Source organism: Serpula lacrymans, assembly GCF_000218685.1.
Source record: "Serpula lacrymans var. lacrymans S7.9 unplaced genomic scaffold SERLAscaffold_1, whole genome shotgun sequence".
In the NCBI taxonomy this organism is placed as follows: domain Eukaryota; kingdom Fungi; phylum Basidiomycota; class Agaricomycetes; order Boletales; family Serpulaceae; genus Serpula; species Serpula lacrymans.
In genome coordinates, this window is record NW_006763290.1 from 537,924 (window position 1) to 551,317 (window position 13,394).

General features: G+C 41.7%; 2 protein-coding genes across 2 annotated transcripts; one reads left to right on the top strand and one right to left on the bottom strand.

Annotated features, from left to right (window-relative positions):
* Positions 1-126: 126 nt before the first annotated feature.
* Positions 127-1,498, bottom strand: SERLADRAFT_431700 (uncharacterized protein; the record flags this gene model as incomplete). Its single annotated transcript, XM_007312044.1, has 3 exons — positions 127-516; positions 565-1,028; positions 1,462-1,498. 3 exons carry the CDS (start codon positions 1,496-1,498, stop codon positions 127-129), a joined length of 891 nt encoding a protein of 296 aa, XP_007312106.1.
* A 909-nt stretch (positions 1,499-2,407) lies between these two features.
* Positions 2,408-5,317, top strand: SERLADRAFT_412304 (uncharacterized protein; the record flags this gene model as incomplete). Its single annotated transcript, XM_007312045.1, has 10 exons — positions 2,408-2,530; positions 2,582-2,799; positions 2,934-3,148; positions 3,202-3,270; positions 3,326-3,410; positions 3,458-3,722; positions 3,781-3,886; positions 3,946-4,013; positions 4,068-4,228; positions 4,294-5,317. 10 exons carry the CDS (start codon positions 2,498-2,500, stop codon positions 5,141-5,143), a joined length of 2,070 nt encoding a protein of 689 aa, XP_007312107.1.
* Positions 5,318-13,394: the final 8,077 nt, after the last annotated feature.

The window sequence follows — 13,394 nt, forward strand, 5'->3', positions numbered from 1 at the left end:
GTTCCTACAATTCCTTCCTATGTGTCATATGAAGCACTTTCCCTCTTTCCTCCTTGATTCTTCTTCATCTTTAGTTAATCTTCTGGTGCTAGTGGATGGTCCACTTTTGCAGTTTCTGTCATTCTGTCATTCTTTGTTTCTGGCACCCCATACTCCTTCTGAGATAGCGTTGGCACTGATCCAGTTGGCATCTAGGTTTGCCACTGTGCTCATTAAGTCTTTGATGGTGAGTAGTTCTTTTCCGGTGAGTGCCCCGCGAAGGAGGGGTGGTCGGATAGCCTTTTGATAAACCATGATCATGGCTTTGTTGTTGATGCCGCTCTTCCCAGCATCTAGCATGAATCTTGAGTTAAACGCTACTGCATTTTCTCCTTGTTCCATCTTCATTTTCATCAAGGCGGCCGAGGCCGTTCCTTTGACGTTTGCCATTCTGAAACTGGCTGTGAAGGTTTTTATGAAGTCTGCCCATGTGGGATAGGTGTTCTTGTCTTTGTATTCGGTCATCTTGGCTTCGCTCTATGAGGCGGTGTTGCCATCCTTCATGTAGCTGAGGGCTACATATACCTTTTTCTTGTTGGAGTTGTAGATGGTGTCGTTGATATCAAAGTGTAGATTGGTGGACGATATCCACCTTTGGGCTTTATCTGGGGTTCCATCGAAGTCATTGATTTTCCCGATTATCGTGGGTTTGGAGGCTGCAGCGTTAGACATGGTGCGTGGTGGTGGGATAGGGGATGGAGCAGGTGCGGCTGGGAGTATCTGTGGTGTGGGAGGTGGTATCGGGTCGCCGTTTGCCGCAAATTCTTCAAAGTTGTTCTCGTTGTAGAGGTTTTCTACGGCTACTGGGGGATTGTGTTGTGTTGTGGGTAGTAGCTGTGGGTGGCTTTCTGTGTAGTACTGTAGCCAACGTGTTCTGGCTTCGTAGAAAACGTCTGCTTGTTCTCTGGTGTGGAGTTGGGTTACGTCTGGTTGGGAAAAGGGAGGTGGAGCTGCTATCCTTTCTTGTCGGGATGACGTTGGTGGGGTTGCTGTTTGTGGGTTGTCTGAGCTTCCTCTTGCTCTCTGGGATCTGGTTGTTGGTCGTTGCGACGTCTTGTCGACTTTTTCTTCCCAAACCTAAATAGGTGGGACTTCTGATTAGAATACGATTCTTTTGTTATGCACAAAGTGCTTAACAAAGTCTGAGGGTTCGTCGAGGTTTCAAGGGAGACTTATCCGAAGACAAGTTCAAGAATGTAGTTCTGAGTTGAGTTCTTCCAACAAGAGTTGGTCTTCTTCTGAGTAGAAGTCTGATCTTAGGAGTCTAGCTTTGTAAGCGTAAACTGCATAAAATTGTATTAGAGAATACTACTACTGTTACATGTGTATTTATAATGGAAAGAATCAGTGATAGGACTTAGGTCCTATCTAGGGCAGGTCCGTCCATTGAGGACTAAGTACTATAATAGATAATACAAATACGAGAAGAACGGGAGTGTATGTGAAGGAAACGAGTCATCGGTCCGATGGTATAACCGATGAGTAAAGAGAAATGAGTAGTCCTTAAATGTCCAATGAAAATCGTAACACGGACAAGCTTCAGTTATGAATGTTATATTGATGACTCAAGGCACAAACACACAAACAGAAGTAAATAGCTGTTGCAGATGACTTTCCTTATATACTACTGGAAGAAACATAAATACTGTATCCACACTATTAGAAGCATACTACAGTCACTACATGTACTTGGACATTACCTTGATTACCTTACTGTATTTCACACATAATGCCAAAATGAATCTATTACTTAATGTACATATTATGATACTCCAACTGTTCTATTCCTGGTACTGTAGGTTACCAGGTCTCACAATCAGATATCAATATTGGTTTTAGCCCCAGTCTGCCACTTTGACTTTCCGAACTTGACACGTGTGCACTTTGAGTTTTCATTGTCCTGCCACACACACCTCATCTATTCTCACACTCCCCCTCCTTTTATTCCCCCTGTGGTCATCATCAAACATTATAAGACCCACAGGGGGCACTACTTCCCCTGGGTGCCTCTATCACTTCAACGCTGAAGGGGGCATCACTTCCCCTCGAGCGGCAAGGAAAATGTCCTGTGTGTCAAAGACCTAAGACTCTGCACCTACTGTACAATTTATAAGTCATGCTACAACATGTGCCACTATGATTGTGGTTGGCCAGGACCAGGGTTGCCCGGAGGGCCATGCTATATTGTAGTTACACATTCAACTACATATATGAGGATATGACCTGTAATGCAACTGATTAGACTCTAGTAGAGGACCCCTGGCACCTATTACATGCGCCTGGCGTGGCCTCCGGCCACGGCTAACCTTCCTTTACTGTGACCAATTTTTCTTGGGTTTACAGGTTGTTTGCAGTTATGTGTAGTGGCAGAGCGTCTAACTTCAGCACCCTTTTTGCCACAGCTTAGGGCAGCGAACCAGACAGTAGTCAAAATACAATTATCTCACTGGACATTCTCATGGCCGTTGCAGACTGCTGGGCTGACTTTGAAGTAGGCCATCTGTACCTAATATTGAACTAATATCTGACCTTCAACTGACAGAACTTCCGGCATAATGTGAAGCAGAACACTGTGGACAGACTAAAGCAAATTCTTGTCGGATTCAACGAAGAGTGTTTTACTATCTTTTCCAAATCTGGGAAGAAACAAGAGCTTATCGATAGGATTACTACCCAGTTAGATATTTGGAGGCAGGCAAACAATGCAGACAGATGGACGAAGGCGAAAGCTGTTCTTCTACAGGTGCGCAGCACAGGAGTGTGAGTGGCTTACATTTGTCTGGTTCGATCGAGTTTGGAGACAAGTGATACATGCAAGTATATTGTCAATACCAATAACATCTCACGCAATAACTCTCCTGGCTAGTGGATTTGAGCTGATCGTTCGTATATAGTTACGCTCCCGCCAGAATGCCCGGAACTGTCAACGTACAGGCGTTGCCCCCAATTCAACACCCACCCTATCCTTCTTCATCCAGTAGTGCGAGATCAAATGGATTTCAACCTGTAGCTCCAGGCCCATGTAATATTGGTCGCTACAATTCTTATGCTGCTCCTGGAAAGGCATTGCCATCTTCTATTCTACCTCCATCAAATTTATCAAATCCAGGTAAGAAATTATATGAGGCGCTTTGTGTGTGGACTGTCTCATCTTTAATTCAGCCGTACGCTTCAAGCCGTCGCCTTTTTTCCGAGTGGATCAAGCTGTTTCTAACATTGCTGAATGTCCCGGTGCGTAGCCAATGCTGTAGGCGATCATGACACTGTTGATTATAAAGTCCCACAGAATCCACCAGTTCAACGGATCGTAAACAGCAAAGTTTAACCTTCACGCTCAATAGTGAACAATTGCAAAAGATAGGCTCTTTGAGGTAAGCGCGACCTGTAGACGTATATTATCTATCTCACACCGGATCAGCCCGAAGTATCAACTACGCCTTTATTGCACATCCTCTACGTTCTATTCACCAGCCCACAGCGGCTTACGTGGCCCTTGCCCCATCGAATTTCCTCCTACCTGTGAAGTTCGCGTCAACAATGTCCAATTGCAATCAGGCTTGAAAGGCTTGAAGAAAAAACCAGGCACGGCTCCACCTGCTGATCTTGGTAACGCTGTAAGAACTGTTGGCCAAAACCGTTTGGAGATGGTCTATGTCAATAGCCAACAGCCTGCACAGCCGAAGGTATACATGTCAGTTAACCTTAGCAGGCTTTTTATTGAATTCTCCCAAACCTTGGTAGAAATTTTATCTTGTTGTTATGCTCGTGGAAGTTACTACAGTTGGCCAACTAGTAGAGAGATTAAACAAAGGGAAATATTATAATAAGGAAGAGGTACTGAAAAAACGTATGGGATAGCCTTTCGTTGATTGCGAATGTCTACTAAAATGAATGAATTTGGGACAGTGACGGATACATCTTCCGAAGATGATGATATTATAGCAGGGCTGCAGAAGTTGTCACTCAAGTGTCCGGTCTGTCATCTAATCAATTTTTGGAGTTTATCTGACTTCTTATATTCTTGATAGCTGAGCTTTATGCGTATTGTATCGCCTTGCCGATCTGTGCTGTGCGTCCATCCACAGTGTTTTGATGCGACGTCCTGGTTTTCTGTAATGGAACAGACTACGACATGGTTGTGTCCTGTGTGCGAGAAAGTTCTCAACCATGAGGATCTCATTATCGATGGGTTTGTCTACGCGTTTTGCCTATGTGCTATCTACTTCGCTAATTGCGAGGCCTGACCTTTGTTAGTTACTTCGACCAAATCCTCAAAGACACCCCGCAGAATGTCGAAGATGTAATCATAGAGTCCGATGGGCAGTGGCACACCGCAGACAATAACTACTCGTCTGCTGTTTGGAGAGCTTCACATCCGCCCCCATTTTCAGATCCACCACCCACTTTCCGATCTCAAGGTGGCAACCCTGCTGTAGATCGGCATGCGGAAGACACTTCCATGAAGCCAATAACTAAATCTGATGTGCAGATCTTGATTTTAGACTCTGACGACGAGGATGAGGGTAGGGTGAAGAGAGAATTGTCACTTTCACATGGCAGCACTTCTTCATTTTCTATTCCTCGTTCAGCTTCTCTAGTCACAGCGAAGAGCTCAAGAGCTAACGCGGGAGAAATAATCGACCTCACACTGGATTCTGATGACGAAGAAACTAAGCTGTCAAAGAAACCTGCAAAGCGTAAAGCCCACGACGCTGGAGTACTATCACCCACAGAGCAAATTTGGAAGAAATCCCGGGTAAATTCTGTCTCGCCAGTTACAGTACCAACCATTGGTCACAAAGGGGAAACATCGAAAGCATCAGGCATCACATGCACTGTTAGCAGTACCAATCAATCGAATACTTTACCATCTCCCTCTCATACATCATCTATACCCAATAACCCTCCAATAACAAAATTCACTTCTATTCGATATGGTCCTCCTCCCTATGGCAATGTGGCTGACGAGGGAATATATAGGCCTTACGTTCCTACCTCTCCTATCACTCCTCGAGATGCTGCCAATGCTATTCACCAGCCATTCATACCCAATCATCCATATCCACCCCATCACAGTGGCTCTTCGCGTCCTAGCTGGTCGTAGTTATTGTGCTACTCTAATTTTTAGATTCAGGACTTGGTATTATGTGTAGTGTGTAATATGTGTGTTGTCTTTTGGTATTGAGATAGATATTGGGTGCAAGTCGGTATTCTCAAGAGGTATTCTGATAGGGAAATACAACCTTATATAGGAATGATAACCATACTCTCGAGTGGTAAATAGTCTGCACTCAATGGAACGCCTGAGACCTAAACCTCGGACCTTTCGAGAAATAGGGAAGGTAGACTGGAAAGACTGTCAGGGCAGTTCCTGGTGAATTGGCAATCAGGGAGCTAGGGAAGTCGTCAGCTTGGGCCGCATCTCTAACCCTATTCTCCTCCTTGCTTCTGAGCATCAATCTTGAGCCCCAGTGAGAAGCAACAAAATGTTGGTACATACACTGGGGGCAAAATCCCATGTTTTGTGGTAAAATGTCTGAAAAACGCTTAAAAAAATAGAGACTTTGTTTTTTAGTATGTTTCTCCAAACAATATCAGAGATATTGATAAAAATATTTGTTTAATGTTGTTGTTGTTCCTGGACCCAGAGGTTCCAGGTTTCCATTTTGACTTTGAAGTTTTTTTCATCCTGGAACTTTTATACCTGTTATGTACCAATCCTGATTCACTCTCTCATTTATAAGCAATTTGTATGACTTGATTGATAGTGCTCCTTTGATTTCCATGCCTCTCTGTATCTTTCATGGGCAGTCAGCAATCTAACCTATCTGCTGATTCAGAAGCTCCCTCCACTGCGACTGTTTCTGTTGACAGCATTGCCACATCCTCAACAGGGCCTTTGCCATACTCATCAGCACCTAAAAAAATTAGAGTGATTAATTCACCATACAAACTCTTCAATATCACCAAATACACTTGCCAGATATGTTAGGGACTGTTCCCTGGACTCTTGAATTAGATTCAAATAAGGCTCCCATCTATGAATTAAATGAGATATATATATGAAATAACCAGAAAACAAATGGTACCGTACCTTGGAGCAAATGAATTCTCAGAAAATTCTACCATTCCATCAAGTGCAAGGGGGTTATGGAGATATGGATTGTTTTTTTTTACCATATTTCCTTCCTTCACCTTTAGGTCCCCACCACTGACTTTGAAAGAGCATCCTGAAGATGTCATTTTTCCATGGTTGCATAACCCTAGTCATCTTGATGAGATGTTAAACAATGTAGACAATTACAAGGAAAAGAACAGCTCATAAAAAAGCAAGAAACAGCCAAAAAGGAAGCAAGACACAAAGGCTTGACACATAGACTGATAAAAAAAGCATAAATACAATAAACAAACCCAATATGGACCCACAAACACATATAGACAGATGGCTATTTGGCAATTGTACAACATTGCTTAAAACAGGAAAAATTAATTCTAGCTAATATTAAAGCAAAGTATAAGCTCCAGTTCATTTTGACCCAAAGAAAGAAATACTATGGAGACTGTTGTTGTGCATGACTAGAGGAAAGTTTCTCATGGCCTCGGTGTTGTGTGGCGGGGGGCCAGGACACTCGCACCATCAAAACAGCAAGTGGGATTTTTTGTGCTCCTGTCTACTCACCTGTGAGGCTACAATGCCTGCCTTCAAATATATGTTTCTGCAACCTCATGTTACAGATTTACACAACTAAAGCCTTTCAAATGGATCAGACATGCTGAGGACGTACCATTGTCAGTACTATTAATGTGATAGAAGGACACAAAGACACAAATTACTAATATATCATACTCACCTGGAATTTTAGCAGTATCAGCCAAACAATATTCTGGAGCCTTACCTCAACTACATAACAGCCTGACACAATCCTCCAGTTCAAGCCAAAAACTTGCAATAATCTCTATCAACAGTGGCCAGTTGGCGCCTTGTATGTGGGAAAATTATATTTACCTAGTTTGTAGTTGGGACATGGCAGTTGAGACTGCAGCGTCCATTGTGGAGAAAATTTGCAATTTTATAGATAACCAAAGGCCCTGGGCCTGGTGGATATATTATACATGCCATCAATATATTCCCACACTTTGACAAGCAGGGGCAGAGGGTGGGAGTGTCAGGCCAGGACACTCCCGCCTTCCCACAGTTCATGAAGCACTGCAGAGAGCCTCAGTAGTATAATAGACAACTTTGACCACTCTTGAAGGCATTCAGGCTCCGCTCAAATATTATCCCGCGCATTGAGCAAGCAAGCCTGTCATATTGTGAGCAAAGTGGCTGGCTTGAAGCGTGGGAACATATTTGAGCGGAGCCTGAATTCCTTCAAGAGCGGTCACTGAGGTGCTAGATACAAGACACTAACTAGACTTACAGACCTGTACTGATACTTTTTGTGATTCCAGCTCACACATTGGTTTTGCTAGGTATTGCTGATTTTGGCATGCAATATAAGTACCACAAGTTAGATCCTCATTTGTTGTAGTATAATCACTTGAATCCTATGATTAAACTATTAATTACTTTGAGCTGATCTAGTTGGCTTTGGATTGCTTTAATTGCAATAATAGTACTATAAATGCAGCACAGTGGGTTCTATACCAATATATAGTGCACTATTTGCCACAGATGCTATATTTGGTCTATTACCCAATTACATCCAAGTATATCCAGTTATAGTAAAATCATGTTTTTCTGATAATGCTGCTGCTATGGCTTGTCTTTACTACTGTTCGTTTATTTCAACCAAGCAAGCTTCTGTACTGCAGACTGTGATATAATGTTCATAGGAATACCAGTCATAAGAAAATTGTTCCTCTTTCCTTTTCTACATTTTGTCCCATCTTTTGCACATTCCTCTCATACTTATTTTTCCTTTCTTTTATTGCTTTTTTGCCTTCACCACCCTTTGTTATGGGCATCTCATCCAGTGGTATTCCTCCTGCTATCCTTTCCAGCATATCTTTAATGGAGTCTATCTATGCTTTGTTGTTACCGAGGGAATTGTCTCAATTGTATTTTCTTTTTGCAGTATTCATCCTTTTTTTTGTTGCTGGAGGTGGGCATCTCTTCCTAGCGATGTAATCCATACCTTTACACAATTATATGGCAATATTAACCAGGATATCACTCCTTTGTTTCCACCTGGAGCCTGGAAGTCAAGTTGCTTGAAATCCAGAACCCAATTTCTGTCCCTAGTCTCCTATACATTGTGTAAAATCAGCTTAGTAGGAACATATCATGGCCATTGGTTGTAGTGAATATTACTCACTTTGTGTTGTAGGAGTTGATACAATGTTGTGGTTAGTATGACAATAATAATGGCTTAGAGTAATACTGGCCCAAAACGCATATCTTATTTGCATTTATTTGAGGCGGCTTTTCCCTGGGTTTTTACCCATACACAGATTGTTGCACTTCCTTGTTTACTGGATGATGCGCTAACAATTTGTGTCCTATCTGCAAGGTCTCAAGTCTGTGGAAAAGGTACATTAGTACTGATATCATCATTTTTGTTGACTGCCTTGCCGCAATGGTTTGCACCATCTTGCTTCTTCCGTGTTTAAGTATTCCCAAGATGTCTGCTCTTCTCTTGTCAAATAAGTAAACAACACCATGATCACTACCCCCAACAACCAGTATTTCTTCTGCATATCCTACTTGTTTAGAAAAGATTCTCTTTAGTACCTGTGTGACGTAGTCTCCAATATATACACTAATTTTGAGTTGTTGTAGATAGAACCCATTCTGAGCATTGTCAGTGACAGTGTAGGTGTTCCATCGGTTTATGGCCACACTTCCTTTGAAGACTTATCAGCATGTAGTAATCCTGGCAGTCTTACTACTCACATCAGTCTATCTAACATTAACATCATTTTCACACTTCTGTTGTCACTTTTAAGGTAAAGACTGTAGAGTTTAGGGTGGACCTCCATGGAAGGTGCTAGAGACTTACACGGCACCATCAAATAACCCAAACACCTCAAGATCCTTGTTTTGGCTGTTGATGAAACCAGCACATACTGGTACAATGCTTTCCAGCTTGCTAGCAAACACAGAATTGATTTGATTGTTATTCCAGGTTAAAATCTGTATCATGTGTTCACGTGTCCCTACCGCAATTTTTACACCCGTTTTATTGTTTTACTTTGCAACAGTACAAGTGATCTGGCCCCCACTTCCCAGCCTCTTCATGCAAAGTATCCCTATCAAAATGTCACTAGATGAACTCTTAACATCATTATTTAGATCACTTCACTTACTCATTGTGACTCTTGGCGCCAAAAAATTAAATATCCCAACCCCGTTCCACAAATAAGGGTTTCATATGAATCCTCAGCAGGCAATGCCCATATTACACAAGTAACAGGCCCTCACATGGTGATAGCAGTCCATGGAGGGACCAAATTGATGACCTCTCACTCCATCTCTAAGTCCCAAATCTTGAGTCCGTCCAAGCCTTGAAGAATATCAGGGATACAATCTGGAGGAATAAAATATTCTTAGCTCCGCTGGCCAGGAGAGTGCCATCCTGCAATATGGAAATGGCATTTATTGCCGAGGTATGTCCCTTCAATTGCACAAAAAGCTTGTACCCATTAGATGTTGGATATTTGGTCCCTCAGGGCGCAGGAACAGGCGCGGGAGAAGGATTCTTTTGGCAAACAAATGCCGTAACAACGTAAATATATGCTTCTTATATAACAAACATATGTAAATATCATGTGAAAGACAATGATAGCCACAAAAGGCCATGGAGTAAAGCTTTGGGCAAAGCTCCGAAGTTCGCTTACATAATATAATTTCTACATTAGATGATGAAAATATCTTTCAAGGGCCAAACATGTTCTTTGAAGCTATGTACTTTACAATCAAGAACAAAAAGCACAGATTTTTAAGTGTACACGTCAGTGGGAATATTTGCTTGATGCATATCTGCTAAAGTGTCTCTAGGATTTTTTTGTTCCATTTTTGTGTTTTGTTATCTTGACTAACTAGTGTGTGGTTACTTTTGTACTGCTGTTTATTGCAACAACTCACAATAGAAACAAAAACAGCATGACCATTCAGGCAGCCCATCAAGTAGTTGTTGAAGCTCCCTACATTTGAACTATTATATTGTATTGTATTGATATTGATGTGCAGTATCTATAGCATCTGTTTGCCATTTTCCACTTCAAAAGTCCTCAAACCGTATCTGTTTTCAACACTCCCTGCCTTGCCTCTATGTCATCAATGTAACAACCAAGAGTTAGTTACTCTGGCACACACAAGAACACACTATAAAGAAGATGTTGAGGGAGTGGTTACCCCATGAGCTGCAGAGAGTTTGTTGGTATACAACAGGAGGACTCGCTGAGGAGTCTCCTGGATCTATTGGGGTATATATACTACTACAGGGTTGTTTGTACATGTGTACTATACAGTTGATAGAGACAGTGGCTGATGATGTCATGGGGCCTAGCCCGCATGGCCAGCTCCACTGTGTGAGAGAGTTGTGTCTAAAATAAGAAGAAAGCAATGCGGCGCAAGAAAGAGGAGTTTGAACGAAAGGGGAAGTGCCGCGTGGCACCATGTGCGAAAGCTAAAGTACAAGGTTAAAGCGGAGAATGAAAATGAAGGAAAGGTCTGAAAACTGTGTTATCGTAACAATCAAAGCTCAATGTTCCATTTTTTGAACATGGAGCCCCACCCCCACCTTTTCCCCTTATTGTACAGACTCCACTTAATTGTCAAAGTATATCATCATGTTTACAACTAATATTGCAGCGGGTCAGGTATTGGTTGTACAACCACAGTGGTAATAAAGAGCCCAGGAACAACATCAGGAAAAACCCTTTTGCTATATAGCCACCACCTATATATATAAATGCATTCATAGAAACTATAGTACTATCAGTGCAATCATAGCTCTTATAGCTCTTATAGCACAGTAGTAGTGGTGGGATATGTTGGGTATTGATATGGCACTGGTGCCAGTGGCCACTGTGAATAGAGCAGAGCTAAATTCAGTACCTTACAAGATAGTTATGAAAAACTATACCTAGAGCTAATAGTATACTTGTTATTGCAACTTAAAAGGAAAGAAGGATGTGCAGGACTTTGAAGCACAATGGTGTACCATGGTGATGTGACATGTAACATCACACTAGTGCCACATATGTATCAAGAGCTGACTCTGAAAAAAAATGTGGCATTCAAATCTAATCTAATCCTGAGAAGCATGGTGTTTTTATCATAATCAGGAATGAAATTCCCAAAGATAGAAACTAGCTATTATAGCTACTATAATAGCAGCTATGCTATTTATTATAGAAAAAACTTGATTATTATAGTAAATGCTATAGTTGTCATAGAAGCCATAGAAAACATGTGTGGCTATATAGCAAAATAGTTTGTCCTGATGCAATAACTCTATGGTACACTCACTAAGGCTTGGACAAGGTCTATCAAATTGCAGCACATGAAAGGCCTCAGTACTGTAGGCTCAGCGCTCTGAGAACCTTTCAGATCAAAGCCTTCAGGTTGTGTTGGCAACAAAGATGGTAAGGGTCTGGTAGTAGTGCTTTGTGGGGCTGGATTAGGATAACAGGATAGAACACGGAGAGATTCTATCATCTTTTTTGGTTCAGTGAGTCCCTCTGTGATTTCAGTAATGGTATTAGTAGACATAGTGCAAAATATTGGGAATGTATAGTGAATTGGTCTGATACCAAGAGGACAGCAATTACATAATAAACTACTTGTTACACTTTAAGTTGGCGCCTTAAAAAGTGAGTTCAGACAGGGCCAAATCAAGTGGTGTGAAGGCTCTGATCATTAAAATTCCATATTATCCAAATGAAGTTTTGCAATTGAAAAAGTTCTGGGATAGAACTTAAAAGTACGCTACCCCCAGAATTAGGATATCCAAGTCTGAGTCAATTTGTGGTAGGAGGCAGAGCCCGAGTCCTAGCTTAAACCTGTGAGTTCACCCTGTTGTGGTGGCCATGTTGTGGGGGTGTTTCAAATCAAATCTGGGTCACTGTCATCAGAATCAGCACACAATCAAGATTTTGAAGTTGGTTGTTCTGTTGCTTAGGATTAAAGGATTATTAGTAGTGTTCATGGCCTTAAAATGTGGTGGGAACTGTGTACAGTCATTTGATGATTGGCGTGGACTGAACAGGCACAGAGTGTCATGCCAAACATATCATCAATCCAGAGTCATCTCAGGCTAGAGGCATAAAGAACTAGCCAACACAGTACCAAATGTAGCTGAAAAGGTGGCTACTGCTATTAGTATAATATGTGATGGTAGGCAAATGTGGGACCGTATTAGCCAACGTGTCACAAAAACACAGGTATGTTCAGTCTTAAAAATTTGGGCTTGTTAAACAACTTATCTTTATTTTGCCTACATGACAGAATGGGCCCTGTGGATCAGAATAGGGTGTATGGCTTCAGATGGCATCCGGGAACCCAGATCTCCGCCTTCTCCACAAAAATGTTATGAACATGAATGTGTTACAGGAGGCTAACTCTGATATTCTCATGTGTCCCATGAGTGATGGCTTGACATCCAATAGTGGGGCTCCTATACTCAATGGTAAGTCTGTCAACTCTATGTACCCTGTAGATTGATTTGACATACACTTGACAGCAACCAATAGAGATGTACATGAGAAATGCTCACTCCTGCGGGGAAACAATAATATTGAAGTACCTGGTGTTACAATTGACATACCAGCATCTACTTACACTTCACTTTTGTACTTCTACTTTTATTTTCCAAGTCACATGACCAGTCATGTGACCATTTACTTTACTTTACATTTTCAACTTTTCATAGTCATATAACCAGTTATGTGACATATCACCTGACCAGTGTCTAGACTCATCATATGACCGGTCACATGCTAGACATCGGACTTTGAACTTTATTTACAACTGTACAGTACCTCATGTATTTTAGTATATATACAAGAGCAATACATGGGGAAGGACTCAGTGAGTCCTCCTGTTGTCTAGCACAACTAACTCACTGCAGCCAAAGGGGTAACCACTCCCCATCATCTTCTTTATAGTGTGTTCCTGTGTGCACCGGAGTAAATAACTCTTGGTTGTTACACCTGGTCAAGGTATATCAATAGTGGATTTGAATTGTTTCAATGTTGAAGGAGTGCATTATTGTTCATTAACAAAAGTCATAAAAAGCGCATTTGCAAATCCACTCACAACAAAATTTCATATGGTACCTTTCCAACATCTTTGGAGGTCCTGTTCCACAGCTCTACCCCAACGTGTATACAACAAGTTGTATACTTCG